Genomic DNA, 22,465 nt, shown 5'->3' with positions numbered 1-22,465 from the left:
GTTGAAGGAAAGAAGAGGTATGAGACAGATTTTGATATCAAGCTTCTTAATATTTTACTTACATTATTATCAAACTAGTTTAATTTTGCAAAGTAATTGAACAACATTTGACGGTATAGTATAAAGCAGTGGTTCTTGCCTTTTTTTTTTTCCCCCAAATCTTGACAAATTTTGAAAGGGAAATTTTCCTTGAAAACTTCCCGTTTCTCTCACTATGACAATGATTCATATGAGGGAGCAAACCTCAGCAGGAATGAGCCCACTGAGTGACAACTGTTACCCTTATTGGCAGTGCCTGGCACTTCAGCTTTAAATACCACCCCCGAGCTATCAGTGAAGCAGTTCAATAATTTACAAAATAGGACTTAAGTATTCTAGAAACAATCTTACTTAAGAACGTTATCCTTTATACGGTATCAAATCCCATGAAATTGCTGATATTTTATCATTTTTGAGCTACAGAATTTTCAGTTTAACCCAACACATGTAACAATCTCTTTCTGTTTTTACTAGTGGGCTTCTAGTTTGCTTTGTGGGATGGGGTCACAGGTCACATCCAGTCTTTTATTTAACAGTAAAGATGGTCGTCTTTCCTAAACTTTAAATGCAGGGAGCTTAGATTGTTTTCAAGTCTGACAACAAAATCTTTTAAAAAATCTTCCCTGTTTCCCTAGAGATAACCCAGATAGCAGTGAGAGGTTTCTGTCCGTGTTTCCACACAGTAAATGATCGCATGTGGTTTCTTCTGTCAGCTTTTAGTTTGGATGCTGAGCAGCCCGATTATGATTTGGATTCTGAAGATGAAGTATTTGTGAATAAACTGAAGAAGAAAATGGACATCTGCCCATTACAGTTTGAGGAGATGATTGACCGTCTAGAAAAAGGCAGTGGTCAGCAGGTACAGCTTCATTGTATATATAATTATAATGAATGTGTATGTGTATATATATAAGTATCTCTTTGTGTGAAAACAGTGTAAAGTTGGGAAGAGGGTAAGTGAGCAGGCTCTGGACAAGCTTGAATTCATATCTTTGTCCATTTCTAGCCTATATAACCTTCAGCAGAAGGTTTAAATTTCTATGTGTGTCTGTTTCCCAATCTGTAAAATAAAGATGACAAACATTACAGGATTGTTGTGAAAATTAAATACAATAATTTACATAAAGCATGTAGCTCATTATCTGACATGTACAAGGTACTCAGCATATTTGCTGTTGTTAATACTGTTATTCTGATTATTGTCATTTAAATTAGAAGTACTTTTGAACCTTTTCTTTGTATTATGTGAAAATGACATAATGATTTTACATTTAGCCAGTCAGTCTGCAGGAAGCCAAACTACTGCTAAAAGAAGACGATGAATTAATTAGAGAAGTTTATGAATACTGGATTAAAAAGAGAAAAAACTGTCGAGGTCCATCTCTTATCCCATCAGTAAAACAAGAGAAGCGAGATGGATCGAGCACAAATGATCCTTACGTGGCTTTTAGAAGACGAACTGAAAAAATGCAGACTCGGAAAGTAAGAAAACCTGGGGAGAGTTTTTTGTCATTTTTTTGATGTAAGAAAATTTATTTATAGTTATAAATGCTTCAGCACCAGAAACCTGTTTTGTGTTTAGACAGACTTTCTACATTTTATAATGAAAAATATTAATTTTAAATGAATCTGCCTTTAAATTCATTACTGAGTTATTAATGATATATTTTTTATGTCATTTCATTAAAAACCATATTCAAAATTGATTTCCCAATGATCCATGTTCCCTTTCAGTGCCTTTAAATTCTAATCTCACCTTTCAAATATATTTATACTCTTATATGTCACCAGCTATACTCAGAAATGCTTACTGACATTAAACAAGCAAATTCATACTTGCAGAATCGCAAAAATGATGAAGCCTCTTATGAAAAAATGCTTAAGCTGCGTCGAGACCTAAGCCGGGCTGTTACTATTCTAGAGATGATAAAAAGAAGAGAAAAGAGTAAAAGAGAGCTATTGCACTTAACACTGGAAATTATGGAAAAGAGGTAAAGTGTTTTAATAGCATGAGAAGCACAGCACCATTAGAATTTTGTGTAGAGGTCATTTCTTTCCTAAGCAGTTTTCTGTAACTCCATAAATACATTCTTTTAATAATAGTTAGAGACTGTTGAAATATGTGGTGTTGATATACTTTGTGTAATTTTACATGCCTTCCTTTCTCTAGTTTCACTTTTAAAGTGACTGGGTTCAGTAAAATTGTCATGCAGGATACTTCCATTTCAAAATCATTTTCTTTTACACTTACTTGAGTTAGTGCGAAGCTGCGAGGGAGAGAACATTTGTCACTTCTAAAGTTTTTATTTTGTTTACTAAATGATACTGAATTTTTTCTTAACACTTGCTGAGAGTTTTAACAGAAAAGTATAAAACGGATGGGGGAAAGGCCCGTACTCTTAATACCTAGATAATCCTTCAGTGTGGCTTCCCCGGTGGCTCAGCAGTAAAGAATCCACCTGCAGTGCAGGAGACACGGGTTTGATCCCTGGGTTGCGAAGATCACCTGAAGGAGGGCATGGCATTCTACTCCAGTATTCTTGCCTGAAAAATCCCGTGGACAGAGGAGCCTGGCAGGCTACAGTTCATAGAGTTGCGAAAGAGTTGGACACGACTGAACCATTAAATACACACAGTCCTTCAGCAGAAGCACAGTGAAAACTTCAGGCTACACTCCCCTGTTTCCAGGTCCCTATTCCCAAAGGAAATCACTATTCAATTTCTTATGATTCATTTCAGAAAAATTAGTTTTATGGCACAAGCAACTCAAATTAGCAGAAAGTTCCTCAGTACCATTTCAGGCATGAATTTCAACATCTCCACCAAATCTGTCCCCAAAATTGCTATGTTAAAATTAAATCCCCCTCTGCCCCCCCATGGTTACCGCCATGGTTATCTATTAATGGTGGCATGATAAAGCCATAAGCCAAAAAGTGTAAAAGAAAGAAGCAATAGGAATTATGTAATCTTTACTTTTAATAAGCATTCATCAGGTAGTTTACCTGTAATCTTACCTTAAGTTTCATCAGGATTTATAGTTAATATCTGAGTTAGATATTAGTCGTCATGATGGTAAGTGCTTACAAGAACTAACTCTGTAAACCTTTTCTTACCATTTCAGGTATAATTTGGGTGACTACAGTGGGGAGATCATGTCTGAGGTCATGGCTCAGAGGCAGCCAGTGAAGCCCACATATACCATCCCCCTCATCCCCATCGCCAACAGCAGTCAGTTCAAACACCAGGAGGCGATGGACGTGAAGGAATTTAAAGTTAATAAGGTGATCAAAATGTTTGTGATTTTTATCATTAGAATCAGAGTAAAAAGGAGAAATTTGTTTATAAACCCTACAATTATAAACCCTACAATGAAAGCCAGCTTTCGATTTAAGACTGGCCTATAGATACAGCAGTAGAAATTGTAAAGAGAGATACTTTATAGTTTCATTAACTTTTCTTTAAAAACCATAATGCCATAAACTTCATAAAGCTTGATATAATTACTTAGCATATTTACACAAGCATGATACTCACCATGATCTGTTTCTTCCTACCAAATAGCACTTTTGCCTCTGATCTTCCTTGCCTGTTGCCTCCACCTCAGATTCATATCTCTCCTCACCTCTGCCCTCACCTGCCATGTGTATTTCTAATGTGCAGCTGTATTCATCACTCTTGCCTATGTATTTTATCCCTGTGTTGTTTCCCACTTTAGTGATTTCATATCTTTATCCTCTAAAACTGCTCACCATTTGCTTTCATTGTAGAGCTAGCAAGTCTTTACTGCTATTTATTTTTTTAACACCTCAGTACTATGGATTTGTTTTCACTATGTTAACAGTTATCTGAAGTTTGCTTTGTGTATATGTTTTCATTATTACTTTCCCAGTATTGCCTTGTTAATTCTTTAGGATGAAGACTAACTAAAAGTTCCTTTTGAAAAATTCTTTCCTAGAATTTTTGTAGAAAGTTAAGAAAAAGATAGAAGCCAGCAGTAAATACTAATTGTAGTTAAAGGATTTCAGGAGAACTTCTCTTCTTTTACTTTAATTGAAATAAAGTATTTTCGGATCATGTTTAGGTTATAGGAACACTCATGTTTTCACAGAAAACAACCTCTAAGACTTTTACATTAGAAAATGACAAAATGTAAGGGTCTTGTATCTCCTATGAGTTCATGTTAGCAGTAAACTTATTTTTAAAACTTCCCCCAAACTTTGAGTGTGTTGACCATGGTTTCTGGTGTTTAATTCATGACTGTATTGCAGCAAGATAAGGCCGATCTTATCCGACCTAAACGTAAATATGAAAAGAAGCCCAAAGTCTTACCTTCGTCTGCTGCTGCTGCTCCTCAACAGGCCAGCCCCACCACGCTGCCGGTCTTCAACGCTAAAGACCTAAACCAGTACGACTTCCCCAGCTCGGACGAAGAGCCTCTCTCCCAGGTGAGTGCGAGGATTTTCTGTGAACGCAGATGAGGAAAATAGGAAGGCAATGATCTGACACACTGCCTTTTATTTAAAGGTTCTGTCTGGCTCTTCAGAGGCTGAGGAAGAGAATGATCCCGATGGCCCTTTTGCTTTCCGAAGGAAGGCAGGCTGTCAATACTACGCTGTAAGTGTGGATTATCTTTGTAAATAACGAACTGTTTACCTTTAGTTGACAAAAAATAAAAGTTTGGATTTTTCTTTTTCAGCCTCACTTAGACCAAACTGGCAACTGGCCTTGGACTAGTCCTAGCGACGGAGGAATAGGGGATGTGCGATACCGATACTGCCTGACCACCCTGACCGTGCCCCAGCGGTGCATCGGATTTGCACGAAGACGGGTTGGGCGCGGTGGAAGGTGAGGCATCTCTGCTCCTAGCAGAGAGATGTCTTAGATGTGGGTGATGGAGGCGGACTAAAGTTTAAAATGAGGTGATCCTTCCAAAGAGTTCATTAGTTCCCACCTGCTCGTCTTAACTGTTTTTTGTTTTTTTTTTTACTAAGATACTTTGCCACTTTGTTACCTGTTACACAACAGTAGCTTTTAATGCATAACTAGTGGTTCCCTAATGGATCTGCTTTTCTTCTCAAGATTGAAAACCTCAGGTATCTGTCCTCAGTGGTAGATGAAAGCAAGTGTATATCATGATTACATAAATTGTATGACCTTACAAAAATGTGTCCAACTCTTTGTGACCTCATGGACTGTACAGTCCGTGGAATTCTCCAGGCCAGAATAACTGGAGTGGGTAACCTTTCCCTTCTCTGTGGGATCTTCCCAACCCAGGGATCAAACCCTGGTCTCCCACATTGCAGACGGATTCTTTACCAACTGAGCCACAAGGGAAGCCCAAGAATAGTGGAGTGGGTAGCCTATCCCTTCTCCAGCAGATCTTCCCAACCCAGGAATCGAACTGGGGTCTCCTGCGTTGCAGGTGGATTCTTTACCAACTGAGCTATCAGGGAAGCCCATATGACATTAAAGAAATTACCAAAAATTATTTTAGGAGTTCTGGGAGATACTGAGAAAAAGGATTAAATAGGCTAAGGAATGTCATATAACTAGTATACTGAGTTAACTCATCAGAGGAAAGGCTCCTGGCTCCATGTGGGACCTGATCTTGACCTCAGCTTGTCTAGACCTGATGGAGTCCTTGATGCTCTGCAGGTCTTTAGGTGAGAAGTTGTGTGGGGAGGGGAAGGATTGCCAAACACATGAAAGTGAAAGGAAAAGAAAGACTCGTGTATGGTATTAGTGAAAAAAAATTAAGAGGCAAAACAGATCAAGGTGCCCTCAGGAAGAAACCTAAGGGTGTAATTTACAGTAAATTAATGACTTATACACATTTCTTTCATTTTTGATCTTAATCGCAGTCGTTACCACTTCATGTCAGTTTAGAATTATCCAGTCACTAAGACACATTTTATTGAGTGCTTTTTCAACCTCATCATTAGTAGTGAAAGTTCTCTATGTTGGCTGTATTTTATTCTATACTAGCATTAGTCAGTGTTAGCATTTTAAGATGGATTCATTTATAAGGTTTATATAAATAAAGTAAAAATCCTCTCTAGCGGTGACTTCAAATATTTTGTCTGTAAGAAATTTTAATAGTGTAAAATATCCAAAGGTCATATACTTTTATTGTTTTTCTCCTACCTTACTCCATTAAAAAAAAAAAACTTTTTGCTTAAGGAACAGATACGTTAGCAGTGCTTCATAAATGTTTTGGTGCTTTGTAATGGAAGTGAAAGGTCAAATTCTCTTGTATGGTGACAGTAACATACTGTTAGAAGGCTTTCTGTTGTAAGGTGGACAGGATACTTTATTCTTCAAGGTGGAGTACTTTCTTCTCTAATCGAATCATTAAAAAGTGACAGAACCTTAACAGAAATTGAGATTTAGCCTATGGAGACAAATCCTGAAATAATCAAATTTATAGCTTTTAAGTATTCGGTATGAGATGGCTTTGAGGGGACTTGGGGAGGGGAGAGAAAAAAACTCTTGTGTAATTTCTGAATAGCTGTCCTACATATATTTTCTGACTGATTTTTAACAGGGTCTTACTGGACAGAGCGCACTCAGACTACGACAGCGTGTTTCGCCATCTGGATCTGGACATGCTTTCCTCACCACAACATTCTCCAGTCAATCAGTCTGCCAATACCTCAGAAACAAATACCTCGGACAAATCTTTCTCTAAAGACCTCAGTCAGATACTCGTCAATATCAAATCATGTAGATGGCGGCATTTTAGGCCTCGGACACCATCCCTACATGACAGTGACAATGATGAACTCTCCTGTCGAAAGTTGTATAGGAGTATAAATCGAACAGGCACAGCACAACCCGGGACCCAGACATGCAGTACCTCTACGCAAAGTAAAAGCAGCAGTGGTTCAGCACACTTTGGTACGTTCATTCGTTTTGATGTGCGTTTCTGTAGAAGCCTCGGGTTCGTCAGTTTTGGGAATATGTGGTCTGTTATTCTTACAGCTAAAAGTCCTCTTCTCTTAAAATAGTGTTTTTTAAAATCTAGGTTTAAGTATTTATTTGAATCCCGATTGTGCCTGTGTCTTCATTTAAACATTTCTGCACACCCAAGAATTTTAGTGCTGTTTATAATGTATGGCAGTTGTTTCCTGTTGCACTTCGTGGACCACCAAGATTCAGCTATTATGTTTTCAAATAATATGGAAAGAAAATGGACCGTAAATTGATAGTGGATACTTTTCTGAGCTTTTACTTAGACTGCTTTAAAGTAAGCCAGCAGCTTGATAGGCACGCTTTCTCTGCTGACACAGTAATTCAGAATAATTTATAATAGAGACACTAACTTTTCAAAGAACATCTAAGTTTAAGGATTATTCTAATAATTTGGAAACATTTCAGGTAATATATACTTTAGGATTATGCCTACACTGTGGAATGGGTCTAATATAAATGCCATCTACTTAAAATATTCCCCAAATTTTAGTTTTCTTTTTTAAAGCAAATGCCAGTTGTTTGAAGCATGTAGATTATAGAAATTCACTATTAAAGTTGTTACTGCAGATATTTATAAAGATAATTTAAATATAGATTTTGAAAGGGCTATAAAGATAATTTAATCTGTCCCCCTAATTATCTGATAAGGCTATAGTTAAACCTAATAAATATGAAAATGTGCCTCATTACCTTCAAAAAAGTTCCATAAATTAATATTCTTTGTGGTAAGAAATAAAGTACTTCTATGAAAGGGAAGTCTTTCAGCTCATAAGAAATATAAACCCATTTCAGAAATCAAGTAAAAGATAATCTAAATTATTCTGAGGCCTACCTAACAGATTACTTATAATCCCATTAATTTTGGAGTCTATATCATGAATATTGTTTCTCTCTGCTTTTATAGTTTTAAAAGTCAAAAAGATTTTTCAGCATGAAGGTCTTATATGGTGTGAGTATAGAGATTTTAATAGTATAAACTTATAATATGTTTCCCTGATAAAGATTGAGTTGTTTAAAATTCTTTGGGACTAGATGTAGAAAACTGGCTTGTTCGATCAATTTCTTATCTTCTTCACTTCTTAAAGTTGTGTAACTATCCTAAGGATCTTATATGATCTTTTTCACATAAATTGTTTTGCTAGACTAAAGTGAACATTGATAGTGTAACACTTACTTGATTTATGTTTGCCAATGAATGTTAAAAAATGAACATGGAACAGTAGTATTACCAAAAATTTAGCTGAAAAAATCTTTAATAACTGTGTAATTTTCTTTTCCATTATTTCCTTCCCCCTATATATGTGATCAGATTAAATGGGTGGGTTTATGATTTGTTTTTTCTTGCACTTAATTGTTCTCAATTTTCCCATAAATTTCCTAGATCTTTCTGTATACTTAACAGAATTGGTTTAGGGTAACACTTTATTCTTTCATGTTTGTGAATATTCCAGAAACCTAAAGCTTTTCGCTGTAAGGTATATAACAGTGAACTCTTGTCATGTGTACCTTTAACTTCATTGAATTCCCCTGGAGAAAAAAAGCTTGAGCAGTTCAGACGTTATGCAGGAGTCTAAGTACAGTTGAACTAAGTGAGCCACTCTGGGAACAAGAGACGCGAGTCTGTTGCTGTTCTTTCTGCAGCATCAGTGCCTGCATTGCTACCTCACCCTGTGTTAAACATCTCATCTCGTTTGATGTAGTTTTAAAGAAGTTTTTTTTTTTCATTCATCATAGCCCCTAAATGCAAACAAAACTACTCTGTCTGGAATTCAGCCACAGAAACTCTGATCTAGTCTGATCCCAGAGGAAAAACTGGCTGTGTTGGACTTACTGAAAGAAGGAGATGGACTTATCATGGTACTTGCTAAAGGAATTTTTTAGACTTAATTTTTACCACACTGACTTTAGACCTTAACCAGTCGTTATGTGGCATACGAGTCAGTTGATACACTTGCCTGCTATTTTGAGCCAAATACGTGGGTTTCAATTTAGCCATTTTTTATTATTCTACTGTTGTTTTAAATATTAGTATTTATATGTGTGCTGTGACAGAGTAATACCGTCTGGACTGATTATTCCTTTTCTAAATAATTCCCTAGAAGGGCCTCTTCTCACTTCCAAATAGAAACCTACATGAGGGCATCTGAAGCCCATTGTTTTCAGTACAGGGCATGAGCTCTAGCACACAGCTTCTGTGGGCAAGTGCTTAGTCTTTTGCTTGCTTCCCAGTCTTCACTGCTTTGCATAGCTGTGCAGCCAGTAGTCGGGTGCTAGAGTGCTTGGTCTTTTGAATACGGTACAGCAGGGTGACACCATGTTAGAACTTCTAGGACTAGATTTTAGTACTTAATGATAAATCGTGTATTTTAAATAGTCTTTAGTTAAAATGTGATTTGGACAATTCTCAAGTATATTTTTCCAATATTTTTATCTACAAAAATGGCTTTGAGGAATTTGCTGGCAGTCCAGTGATTAGGACTTCACACTTTCTCATTGCCGAGGTTCAGTCCCTGGCCAGAGCACTAAGCCATGAGGTGCAGACAAAGAAAAAAAAATAGTCTTTGAAAACTTAGTGTTGGTTGTATGACTGTTCATTTGCATTTGTTTGAAGGGATAACAGATGCAGAATTAATACCTTTTTTCATAATTAGGAAGGACTCTAATTCAGAAAGACTGAAAATAGAAAAGTGATTTTTAAACCACCATTATATATTCAGGATTTGAATTCCTGTTTCTCAATGAAATTTTATCAGCATTTTAAGTCATTTTTCTAAACTCCAAGTCTCCATATCTGTAGCTTACTCAGCAGCACAGTTTACTTCTATTTGTAGCATTAAAAAATTTGCTTTAGATTTCTATTAGAGTATAGTTGATTTACAATGTTGTGTTAGTTTCTGCTGTACCGGAAACTGAATGTTATACATATATTAGTACATTTATCCACTCTTTTTTAGATTCTTTTCCCATATAGGTCATTATGGAGTATTGAATAGAGTTTTCTGTGCTGTAGTATTAGGCCCTTATTAGTTTGCATAAAATTTTAATCTTATTGTAGGACAGTAACTAGATTTTGAACACTCAGTGTTTTCATTGCTAGATTTTTTTAATTTGTAGGACCTTATCCTTATCCAAATATGTTTAAAAACTCAGAATTACTTGCTCAGCAGCGTCTGGGGTGGTGCCCATAGTAAAAATACATTAATAGTCCTACAGTTGTGTAGTGAAGTGTGAGAATAGTCACACTCAGTGGCAAGTTTGACCACAAAGAATCTCGTGTTCAAGACGTTTGCAGCCAGATGAATTTAGGTTTGGTTGTAGTTTGTTATCAAATGAATTACAACAAATTTTTGTTTTCAGAATGGGTATTTTAGATAACTGATAAGTGCTTGTGACCTCCATACTATCAATTCACGCTTATTGATTAAGGGGTCATACTGTAATACTCTGTGGAGTCATTTCAGATATGTTTATTTCTTTAAAGTGACTTCCCTTTCCTGCATTAAAATAGTTTTCTGCCTTGTACTGCTCAAAGAAATTTCTAATTGATGAGTATCTTTTAAAATAGATGTTTGGGTTTGTTTGTTTTTAAAACACACTATATATATTCTGGTAACCTAGAATCCATCACCTCAGACTGAATTTTCAAATTTTGAAATTGTTTCCATTTTGAAATTATCTGTCATCCTCCCCATACCTCCCCCAATTATTCCATTGATCTACTCCAACTATAGGAATGTAACTTAAAGGCCAGCAGCCTGAACACCAGACTGTTCCAGGGCTGGTGTACCTGGCACATGATAGTTAGTTACATAAGAAGTGGATTCATGAAGTTTTAGATTATTTCATCTAAATTCCTACCCTAGAGAGTTGTTAGAAGCTACCCAAATAGCAGTGGTTTCTGGGCTCTACAAGCATGATGCATACTGTTGCTACATAAAACGTCTGATTATTTTTTGTAAATGATATTAAATCTAAAACAAACTTTTGTCTATTTCTACATTTAAAATCTCATTGGTTTCAAGGTAGTTTAGTAGTTTCCACTACTAAAATCCTTGTGATCTCAGATGAAAGTTTCTTCATCTTTAGTATGAGGTTATAGAGGAAATTACCAAGAATCCCTCCTGATTAACATTTTTTGGTTCTGTGAAATGATTCTGATTCTAGATTTGGTGATCTGTTCACCAGACCAGCTTGTCCCTCTTCATGTGAAGACTACCACACCATATCTAGAGGTAGACATACAACCTAAAACCTTTTGATAGAGATTTAGGGAAATATGGTCATTTTGGTTTATTTCCACTTAGAATTTGGTTAGGCTTTGAATTATAATGGCATCCAAGGTTGTCTTAGTTTCTTGTGTAAGGAACAATGTGAAACCCAGTTCAGCTTTTATTTGACCTTTGTCCAATCTTTCCTACTCATTCATACAGCTTTTGGATTGGAATTGTTTTTCAGAAGAAATCTAAAACCCTTTAGCATGTTATGTCTTGAAAAGGACTTTAATGATCACTTAATTTAATACTTGTATATTTTAGATGAACATACTGAGCTCCAGAAGATTAAGTAATTTCCTTAGGTATACTCAGCTAATTATGATAGAGCTGAGAATGAAAGAAAAATCAGGATCTCTTGGCTCCTAGACCCATGTTTTTTATTACTGTCACTTCTGGCATATATGTCACTCTGCATGTCTTCTAGAATATTTATCAGAAATGTCCAGGGAGATTTTTATAACTAGACTCTGGAGTACAGAGATATGTAAGAAATAGGCTAACATAGGGATCTAAAATCACAGTGAGTATTAGTGATCTAAAGTGTTGGTTGCATTTTTAAAAATTTTTAGATCTGTATTAGGAAGTTAACAGTTGTTTAAAAAATGAAATTCACAAAACCCTCAGAGACTGAGGACTGAAACATTGATTTAAATAGGGTAAAATATTTGGAACCTTTATTGAAATCTATTTCTAACTTAATATTGCTAATTTTAAGTCACAAACACCAGCTAAGTTCTGCAAAAGAATATTTTCATTCATATAAATGGAGTTCTGAACACAGATCTATTCTACAGTGAATGCTAAATTATTGTTTTTTAGGTGTGTAATGACATGACCTTCCAGTAATGGTCTTTTTTTTTTTTTTTCTTTCAAGTTTATTAAGCATCTCCTACCAGGAAATTCAAGATTTAGGCAACTCACTCAAGCTTAGAAAATTAAAGTAGAAGTTGCTAAAACATATTAGCAATACTTAAATTGTCTTTTTGACTTTAAGCAGTTGCTTTTTATGGAACTTTTTAAGCATAAAGATAAATATTAAGTTAATTATAATCTCTGTTTCAAGGCAGCCTTATTTTTTTTTAATTTTTTTAAGTTCTGATTTAATTTCTGTTACATGGAAATGATCATTTTGACAGAAACTTGCTTTTATGTCACTATTTATGAATTATCCTTTTATCAAAAAATTTATTTATCAATAAAAAAGAATTTTTCCTGCAGTTCAGATCTGAGGATTACCAACATAGTAGGAAATAGAAACAGGGCTTTCCTAGAGGCTCAGTTGTGAAGAATCCACCTGCCAATCAGGAGATACTGGGTTCAGTCTCTGGACGAGAAAGATCCCCTGGAGAAGGAAATGGCAACCCACGCCAGTATTCTTGCCTGCGAAATCCTGTGGACACAGTCCATGGTGTCGCAAAAGAATCGAGTATGACTGACTAAATAACAAGGAGAAAAAACTCATCAAAGGACATAATCAACTAAACAGATTTGTAACACCAAAAATAGGAAAATGAATGGTAGAGTTTTTCCAACAAATGATTTTTTGCCTTTGTAACCCAGGAAATTAGTTCAGCTCAAGTATAAAAGTCTGTGTAAATACTAGTAACTTCAGAGGTTTTCTGAAATTTTATGTCACAATTTTCTGATTTGTTTAAAATATGGTAGAATTTCTACCTAACTTCTAGCTAAGTATTTTCTAGTTGTCCTAGGCAGAAACTCTGTCCCAGAGGATAAAGATTCTCATGAGTTAATAAGTGAAAATTGTAAAACTTGATGATGTAATATTCTAAATAAGTTATCAAAACATCTTTAAAGATGAAAAATTAGTTGACAGTATTTTGAAGACATTAAACCTTAGATTGAGGGAATATGCATGGTTTATAGATTCCCTAGTGACCAAGAATGCATGCTAACCCTTTTTTTCCTGTTCTGAAATAATTCTTACCCAAACACCACAGGCTTCTTCAGGAAGCCTTAAAGTCAGATGTTGTGATTGTATGTACGTTTTTTTCTTTATTTTTTTTAATTGGCAAAAAAAAAAAAAGAAAAAGGTTTTCCTTTTTAAAAACTGCACACACTTTTTGGGGGGTAATAAGTGAACATTGTTTTGTTTGTTTTTTTTAGAACTGAGCTCTCCATAGACAAACATAAGTAGCATAACACAGTGTCTTTCCTCAGACATCATTCTGTACAGTAAGCCAACATAAACAACTCCGTTCTTATTGACTGGATTTTTTCCAGGTGGGTTAATTGGGTGGGGAAAATTAATTAACCTTTGGAGCCTCTTTTCTTCCTGTTAAACTTAAAGGATGGGTTCTTTTAAAAAAAAAAAAAAAAGGTAATAAACCAACAACCTTATATTTCATATAGAGGAAATATTTGTAATGACTAAAATTCAGAACTATGTAGAACAGCTAGTATTTCTGCACAGAACTGCTGGAGATCATCTGAATGGATTAGGACAGTAGTATGAATAAATAAAGACACCAGATGGTAATTATTGGATCTCTTCTCAAGCTCAGTGCAAAGCTGAATTTCCAACATGCGGTTGAAAAAAGCTGGTATTACCTTTTACACTGTCTAGCACAAGTGTCACAGCTTACCAAAAAAAAATTATGGTTTCAAAGCTTGGGAAGTGAGCACTTCTCTTTGGTATGTGCAACGCAAAGTTTCACTTTATTTCTCTTTAAATTCAAGCCACTCTTGTCAAGCGTGGTTATAAAAATGCTTAAATTCTCATTCAGAAGTGATCTTTAACAGGATGCGCAAATGCTTTCATTTTGCGCACATTTTTTTAAATGCTTAAATTTGTTTTCATGTATTGTAAGTTGCGTGTGATAGCTGTGCATTTCTATAAAGTGTTCTCTCATTTTATGTTCAGCATTTACAGCCGAACAATACCAGCAACATCAACAGCAGCTGGCACTCATGCAGAAACAGCAGCTTGCACAAATTCAGCAACAGCAAGCAAGTAGTAATTCCTCCACCACCACGCCACAGGTGAGGGATTTGTCTGTCTTATGATTATCCCTCATTGTTTCCCACCAGAGTTCATCTCTAATTACCAACTGTTGTCATAGAACCTTGCATCTAACCAGCAGAAAAGTGGCTTTCGCCTGAATCTACATCATAGCCACTCTATACAGGGTTTAGAAAGAACATTACAGGTGAGTATAGAAGCTGTCACCCTCTGCTTCCTATTGTAAAAAAATAAAACCTAAAAGCGTAGTCAAATGAGATGGAGACCCTGTCTTCAAGCCTGCTCTTATAGTCTGTGAATGTACCTCTTGAAGTTACAGCCCCACCCAGCTCATTCTCTGGAGAACTTTTAATTCTTCTTAAAATGTATTAAAAATTATGCTCAAATAACTTCTTTTACTATTAAAAGAAATCACTTTTGAACCTAAATCATGATAAATACTGGCCTTTTAAGCACATTTATAGAACTTAACTGAAGGCTGAGATTTGTGTCTCTAGACATCTGAGAGGAAAATATCATTTAAAAAATTCAAGGGGCTTCTTAATTTCTAGGCTGAGTTAGGATGTGATTGATGTTTTGTTTCTTCCGTTCTAAAGGGGTAGTTATCTTATTGTCCCTTGGCTGCCTTTGGTTGTGTATGTGTGTATGTAAGTTTGGTAAAGGAGATTTTGCCTACTCACTTATTCATTATATGAATTTATTCATGCATTGATTCATTGCAAATCACTGAAATGTTTTACTAGCATGTTTCTTGTCTAACACTTTGTGTTGGAGGTTTATCATTTCCACATTTTAAAGGTTTGTTTTGGTAATTTCATATTATATATTGTCACATAAGAAGATCAAAATCCATAATCCTTGGGACTTCCCTGGCAGTCCAGTGGTTAAGACTCCACCTTCCAATGCAGGGAGTGTTGGTTCAATCCCCGGGGAACAAAGGTCCAAAATGCCATATACAGCAAGAATTTACTTTTTTAATTTATAATCCTCGGGTTACGAGATGACTTGAACATTAATCAAATTTATGACTGTCAAGAAGAAGTGAAGATATTTCAGTGGTTTGCCACTTTCATTTGTATGCAGACTGATTTTGGCATATAGCTGTGTAGCTTTAATAATCGTTTGAAACTAAGTAATGCTGATTAGCTCTGCTCTGTGTTTTCCTTTGTAGGGTTTTGTTTCCAAGACTTTGGATTCTGCTAGTGCTCAATTTGCTGCTTCTGCTTTGGTGACATCGGAACAACTGATGGGTTTCAAGATGAAGGAGGATGTGGTGCTTGGAATTGGGGTGAACGGCGTCCTTCCAGCCTCAGGTAGGGAGAGAGACATGTCAGCAGTTGTGATTGTTTTTGTGACGTACGTCAGTGATAAACCAAAAGCAAAGTTGCAATTGTTGAGCTGCGTCTTTCTTTTCCCTAGGAGTATACAAGGGCTTACACCTCAGTAGTACTACACCCACAGCACTTGTCCACACGAGTCCGTCGACGGCAGGGCCGGCTTTGCTGCAGCCTGCGAGCGTAACCCAAACTGCGGGTTCCCACAGTGCGCTGGGTCACCCGGCGACCGCTGCCAACTCCGCCACAACTCAGGTTCTGATTGGGAACAACATTCGATTGACTGTACCTTCATCAGTTGCCACTGTAAACTCTATCACCCCCATAAATGCACGACACATACCTAGGACTTTAAGTGCTGTCCCATCGTCTGCCTTAAAGCTGGCTGCTGCAGCAAACTGTCAAGTGTCCAAGGTCCCGTCGTCATCCTCTGTAGATGCTGTTCCACGGTGAGTAGTTACTGAAGCTCAAAGTGTTTGAAAATAAGAGATCTAACTTAAGTTCTCTGGCACTTGCTCTCTACTTATTTCTTTGTGTTTTGTTTTTCCTTTCTGGTTTTCTTGGGGGGTTTTTTGTTTGTTCTTGGCCATGCTTTGTGACTCGAGTCACAGAAGTGAAAGTGCACACTCATAACCACTGGACTACCAGAGAAGTCCCTATGTTTTTGCTCTTTTCCTTATATATGTTAAAAATGTATAGATGAGAATTCCTTATTTTTGTAAGAACTAAACAGATAAATGTTGTAATTCCATACTGCTGAGAATTTGAACTAAATGGCATATAGTGAATATTGCATCTATAATTGGGACATCATTTTCTTTGTATAATAAGAGCTTATAATACTTTCACCTTTTATTCCACCTTTGGATGGAAGGAGTTCTCCGTAGAATGTTTCTTTTGCTTGTAATTTCTTCCACAGCTTTTCAAGTGGACAGAATTGATAGAACCCACCATGGCTAGTCACTAAGCTGCTCTGAATACTATAGATAATGTAAAGGGTTACAGTATTCATGCCAGGTCAACTTTTAATCATCATTTTATACTATGCTAACTTGTTTTCTTAGGTTTCAGTAGATGGTTTAGAATGTTTGCCCAGGCTCTCTTCTTTTTAAAATATTAACAGTAATTAAAATCTTGCTGTCTACAAAGTACCTGGGTGAAAAAATAAGAGAAAGACAAGGAGTTTTCAGTTAGAGGACAAGCATAAAAGTGTGAAAAGTTAAATAACAGAATTGTAGGTAATAGGTAAAAATTGTTCTAGAGATGTCACAAAGCATTATATGCTTGTCATTAATTGTATAGATTGTGGCTATAATTTTAATATATATTTTTACACCCGGGGTATTCTGGGAATGTTCTAGAAAATGAGATTTCATCTTAGTTGGGCAAAGAGGAGGAGGAGAAAGAGTTGGGGAAATACAGATGTGAACGGAGGTTAACAGGTAACTAGTTTGTCTACAGATTTGGAAAGGTTAGTGGTAGGAGGAGGCTGGACTTTGTCTTGAATGCCAGGCTGATCCATAGACGTTCTCAGCTGGGAGTGACCCAGGGCAGGGGGGCAAGCTTTGTAGCAACAGACTGTAGCTGTTAGTTTCTAACCCAAGCATCCTTTCTCCTTTTGAACTTTAAATGTGTGCTCAGTTGCTTCAGTCTTGTCTGCCTCTTTGAAACCCCATGAACAGTAGCCCGCCAGCTCCTCTCTGTCCATGGGATTTCCCAGACAAGAATACTGGAGAGGGTTGTCATCCCCTTTTCCAGGGGATCTTCCCAACCCAGGGATCAAACCTGTGTCTCCTGCATTGCAGGTGGATTCTTTACCACTGAACCACTGGGGAAGCCCCTGAACTTAAGAAGTGGTCATCATCTGCTGGGGACTCATCCATTTTCGTTAGTGTAGTCAAAGCTCATCAATAAATGATTGCTCTTACTTAAGAGCAGTGGAAGGGCTGGAGCAGCTAAGACCCTGGTCTTCTGATTGCTCAGCTCCACATGGAGAAAGAACCAGACTTGAAGGCCTGATGTGAATGACCCTCATTCTCTTCGCTCCTCTTTAAAATTCTTAGCAAAGGTTTAATAAAGGAGGAAATTGAAACTCTAAAGTGTGGTTATTCTTCATGTGTTTTCCCATCTAGCTTGCTTGGGTGCTACTCCAGTCTTATTGGTAATGTAGCTGCTTATGGAATGTGCAGTGCACACAAGCCTAACTTCTGGTCTTGTGTCCCTGATAATAAAGCGTCAGGGTTTATAGCCCTCTGCTTGCTGTCCTGTCCCAAAGGAGTCAGATTTCTTTTGTTTATTAAAAACATTTAGACTTTTCATTGGGAAGATCATCTTGATTGGCTAAGTTGACTGCAGAGAAGTAATCTATTGCCCTTTTTTTTTCAACAGGGAAAATCATGACTCAGAAAAGCCAGCACTAAACAACATAGCAGACAACACAGTAGCGATGGAGGTGACGTAGCTTCCTCAGGAGTGGAGCCGCAGCCTGGGGACTTGATTAGGTGCTATGCATCAGTAGCATTTTGAATGCAAGGGATGGTGGAATGCAGCACATGCGTTTCTGTGGCAGCTGTGAGGACTCGACAGCAGTGCTCATCTCTCATGCTTCAACTTTTCTTTTCTTACTGTTAATAGGAAAAAAAAATCAACATCTGTAAATTAAGAATACAGCAATTATCTGTACAGTACTGCATATTTGTAATACCCTTGTATATACGTTACTTGAATACAGAAATGTTCATTTGTGATGCTTTGCACTTGGGGGCGGGGGGGTGGGAGGGAAATAAATTGCAACAAAGAGTGTGAGATGTGAGATTGTATCGAGATGAAGTGTCATCACATCATGTGCATGGTGCGGAACCTGCTGTTTTATCTATTTATTGTGCCGTGTTTACAGTTTTTTGTACACTGTACCTTCATTGGTTCCTGTGCTGTAGTAAATGTGTTAGGTAGCCGTGGACTCCTTGGTATTTTGTAAATGGTATAACATAACTTGGTTCCCCTCTGGGTCCCTGAGTTTTCTGTGTATCATGTGAAAAAAAAAAAAAAATGGTGACATACATACAGAATTTTACAAAAAAAAAAAAAAGGCATCAGTTTTTTTAAAAAAAAAATGGGGAATGTACTGTTCAATGGGGATCTTCCTGGTCTACTCTCATTAGGACAAGTAACAAGCTAAAAATGAAGTCTCTTGAATCTTCCCCCTCCCCGCCTGCCCGCAGAGCTGCGGGGGTTCTGGTACTTAAAGCACTAATGTTATGTTGCTGCTCTGCACACAGCCCAGTAGTCCCATTTCCTTCCACACCAAAAAAGTGTTAAATCAAGTATGCAAACGGAGTCCTTACAACTGGAGTTTATGTTGTCTTGCCCTTTTTTTAGCACAAGAAGAAAAAAATTGTACTTTTTTATTGTCGAATTGTTGAAAAGACTTCATTCTTTACTTGTTCTTACAAAAAAAGGATATAAGGGAGAAGAATGCAGTAATTGCTGTACGTGTATCATCATTCCAGTTTCTAAAAACAGCCAGCCAGCTTTTTTCCTTTTAAGATTCTCCAGAAGGCTGCAAGGCCAGAACCACAAATATCGGGTGCCTTCCTTTGGAAATATTTGACCTCTCTTCTGTGAAGAGACTGGTACTTAACAGACTACTACTAGTGCTTTGTCAGTACCGAAGTCTGAATGCCCAGTCCAATGGCATACATTATCCTTAAGGTTTTTAATCCCACCTGGAAAAAATTGTGATAGAATTCTCACAAAATAAACCCAGGGCATTACATGTTGACAAACTAATGTGTAGTGGTCTTTGCTTTTATTTGCAACCCAAGAACTCTTGTGTGACTTTAAACCATTCAATAAAGGGGGCGGGGGGGCGGTGTTGTGGGAATGGGAGCAATGACTTAAGTTCACTTTTTCAACAGTTATTTATTGAACGACTGCTTACTGTGCTTGGGACTATTTTAGGTCCTACAGCGGTGAAAACATTACTGCCCTTGTGGAATTCATTTCACTGATAAAAGCAGAATGAATGAGTAAAATGTAAATTGTGTTATGGTATTAGGGAAAAGCAAAGCAGCAAAGGGGAGAAGCAGTGCCAGGAGGAGGTGGCTGTTGCAGTTTCAAGTCAGGTAGGTAGGGAAGGGCTCACGGAGATTAAGGCTGGGGCAACAGAGTGGGTGCATATGAGGTGGGGCTTCCTGGTTCACTGAAGGAACAGCAGAGCGTCTGGTGCTCAGGCAGAGAAGGGAGGAGCAGGTGGGTCAGAAGGCACCAGGGAGCCCGCTCATGGCGGGTGGCCTGATAGGTGACTTTAAAGGCTTTGGCTTCTTCCCTATTGGAGAGAGGATTTTGGAGCAGAGGAGCGATGTGATGGCAACAGGTTCACTCTGGCCTCGGCTCTCAGACCAGACTAAAGGGGGAGCCCATTTAGGAAGTACATTGCAGTAATCCAAGTGAGAGAAATAAGGACCAGGGTGGTGGTGAGTCGTCGTTGGATTCTGGTGTGCTCACTGAATAGACTGAGGTACCTGAGAGAAGGAAGATTTAAGGGTGACCCCAAGTATCTGGTTTGAATAGCTGGCCGCAGTTGGAGAGCACTGTGGAAGGAGTGGGCTTGGGAAAAGCCCAGTTTTAGACATGTGGGATGTTCACTGGACATCCACATAGGGGCAGCCAGTAGGCAGTGGGAGATGTCTGGGTTGGAGATCAGAACTCGATGGAGTTAAAGCTGTGAATGAGGGTGAAACCACCAGGACAGTGGCATTAAACCTTGATATAATAAATACAGCTACCACTGATTGGTTGTTGGAGAGTTGATTCTTACCTTTAAGAGCACCCCCTGTCTCAAAGGGACAGATTTCCAATTTGGATAACTACTATTTGTTCTGTTCATGCTATAAAAAGAAAAGAAAGCAGAAAAAGCTTCCTTTCTAGCTAAAACCCTGCCTGATCAATGTGACTATAAAAATTCATATTGCTGGGTTCAGTGGTTAAGAATCCACCTGCCAATGCAGCGCACACAGGTTCCATCCCTGCTCCTGGGGGATCCCACGTGCCTTGGGGCAACTCAGCCCATGCTCTGCAATCACTAAACCTGCATGCCTAGAGCCCTTGCTCTGCAACATGAGAAGCATAAAACACTGCAACAGAGTAGCCCCCACTCGCCAAAACTAGAGAAAGCCCGAGTGCAGCAATAAAGACCCAGCACAGCCAAAAATAATCAAACACAAAATTCAAACTGCTGGTTTAAATGTATGCAAGAAGAATTCAGATTAGGATTAAAATTTCTACATGAAACCTAGAACAAGGCCTGGGCGCACAGTCTGCTTGATGAGTGCCTACTGTCCACAGGTACTGAGCCCACCCTGTTAGAAATATGAGATGAGCGGACAGTGATTGTCAGATCCATGGAGCACTTAACTCTCCTACTTGACTGTAACAAACGTGAGATGCAGAGAACATCCCAGTTGGTATCATTCACACTTTAAGGCAATTTACTCAAAACTGAATCTTTGGCCTCTACATTTCTTGCCATCTTTCCATGTGCGCCGCTACCAGTGTTAACAGTAGCTGAAATGAAGGACTTAAAAGAGCAATTGAAACATGAAGATCTTAGAAGGAGAACTAGGTCATCAAGGGAATGCTGGCGTGTAGTTACTAACCACCACTCCTGAGTACTTATAGTAACAACTGCATTCTCACAGTAATCCTTTTAAAGCAGATACTGGAATTACCACTGTATTACAGGTGAGATTCACCCTCGGTTCTACAGTGATGGGCAGTCCAGGATTGAACTCATCTGCCAGAGTGCAAAGCTGCTGCTATTTGCCCACCCATGTTTATTGAATAAACCTGGAAGCAAGTTTCTAACCTAACTTCATAACCAACTTATTTAAATAATGACCGAAATTTCTCCAAATGTGATGGTCAATCCACAGACCTAAGGAAATCAACAAACCACAAGCAAAAGAAAATGTGTTAAAGCATATAATCAAACTTAAACATCAATGATAAAGGGAAAAACTTGACAAGTTTCAAACAGGACACATTATGTACAGAGAAAAACTAGAATGGCAGCGGGTGTTGGAAGTATATAAGCTAAAAGCGGAGCAATATCCTGGCTGAACAAAAAGGGGAAAAAAAGCTTTCAACTTAGAATTCTAAACCTAGCTACATTGTTTTTCAAAAATGAAAGTGAAATATTTCTTGAGACATAGAAAAGCTGAAAGAATTCATCACAAGCAGATGTCCAGTACCAGAAATGTTAAGGGAAGTCCTTGGAGCAGATGAAAATAGAAGTCTGGATGTATACACACAAAGAACATCAAAAATGGTAAATATATATATACATATAAAAACGCAATTCCCGTGTTTGTAAGTCTTCTTAAAAGACAATGTTGGCTTTCTGAAGCAAAAATAATGAGGGTATATGGCATAACACAAAGAGAAAGAACAAGAATGAGAACAGCACAAGTTTGGGAGAAAGAGGGCCCAAAGGCCAGGTCCTGTTTTCAAAATGGTGTAATACCCCTTGAAGGCAGTATATATTGTTAAGTCCTAAAGTGAAGCGAAGTCGCTCAGTCGTGTCCGACTCTTTGCAACCCCATCGACTGTAGCCTACCAGGCTCCTCCGTCCATGGGATTTTCCAGGCAAGAGTACTAGAATGGGTTGCCATTTCCTTCTCCTAAAGCAGCCACTAAAATAACAGATACAGCTAGTAAGCAGGAAAGAAAATAGAGTCATAAACAGTATTCTACTGACCCAAAAGAAAATGGAAAAAGGAAACAGGACAGATTAAATAGAAAAACATGAACATGGTCCATTTAAACCCAACCACATTAATGCTAATAGTCTAAACCACCCATGTGAA

At 37.7% G+C, this 22,465-nt stretch overlaps 1 protein-coding gene across 5 annotated transcripts in view; it reads left to right on the top strand.

Annotated features, from left to right (window-relative positions):
* Positions 1 to 20,967, top strand: part of EPC1 (enhancer of polycomb 1) — a 101,268-nt gene extending 80,301 nt beyond the window's left edge. For 2 of the 5 annotated variants that reach the window (XM_055429624.2, XM_055429607.2), the window contains exons 3-15: positions 753 to 898; positions 1,315 to 1,521; positions 1,882 to 2,030; positions 3,161 to 3,320; positions 4,308 to 4,484; positions 4,564 to 4,653; positions 4,736 to 4,884; positions 6,584 to 6,936; positions 14,167 to 14,285; positions 14,366 to 14,452; positions 15,437 to 15,578; positions 15,685 to 16,048; positions 17,988 to 20,959. In XM_055429624.2, the coding sequence (XP_055285599.1) occupies positions 753 to 898; positions 1,315 to 1,521; positions 1,882 to 2,030; positions 3,161 to 3,320; positions 4,308 to 4,484; positions 4,564 to 4,653; positions 4,736 to 4,884; positions 6,584 to 6,936; positions 14,167 to 14,285; positions 14,366 to 14,452; positions 15,437 to 15,578; positions 15,685 to 16,048; positions 17,988 to 18,060 (2,216 nt within the window). In that variant the 3' untranslated portion in view covers positions 18,061 to 20,959. Of the gene's footprint in view, positions 1 to 752; positions 899 to 1,314; positions 1,522 to 1,881; positions 2,031 to 3,160; positions 3,321 to 4,307; positions 4,485 to 4,563; positions 4,654 to 4,735; positions 4,885 to 6,583; positions 6,937 to 14,166; positions 14,286 to 14,365; positions 14,453 to 15,436; positions 15,579 to 15,684; positions 16,049 to 17,987 lie in introns of all 5 variants that reach the window. The other 3 variants (XM_088844057.1, XM_088844056.1, XM_055429615.2) reach the window with 3 other exon arrangements.
* Positions 20,968 to 22,465: the final 1,498 nt, after the last annotated feature.

The sequence above is a fragment of the Moschus berezovskii genome, chromosome 15 (genome assembly GCF_049115385.1).
Source record: "Moschus berezovskii isolate FMDL1 chromosome 15, NW_MosBer_1.0, whole genome shotgun sequence".
Lineage (NCBI taxonomy): Eukaryota > Metazoa > Chordata > Mammalia > Artiodactyla > Moschidae > Moschus > Moschus berezovskii.
This window is presented reverse-complemented; position numbering and strand designations above follow the sequence as displayed.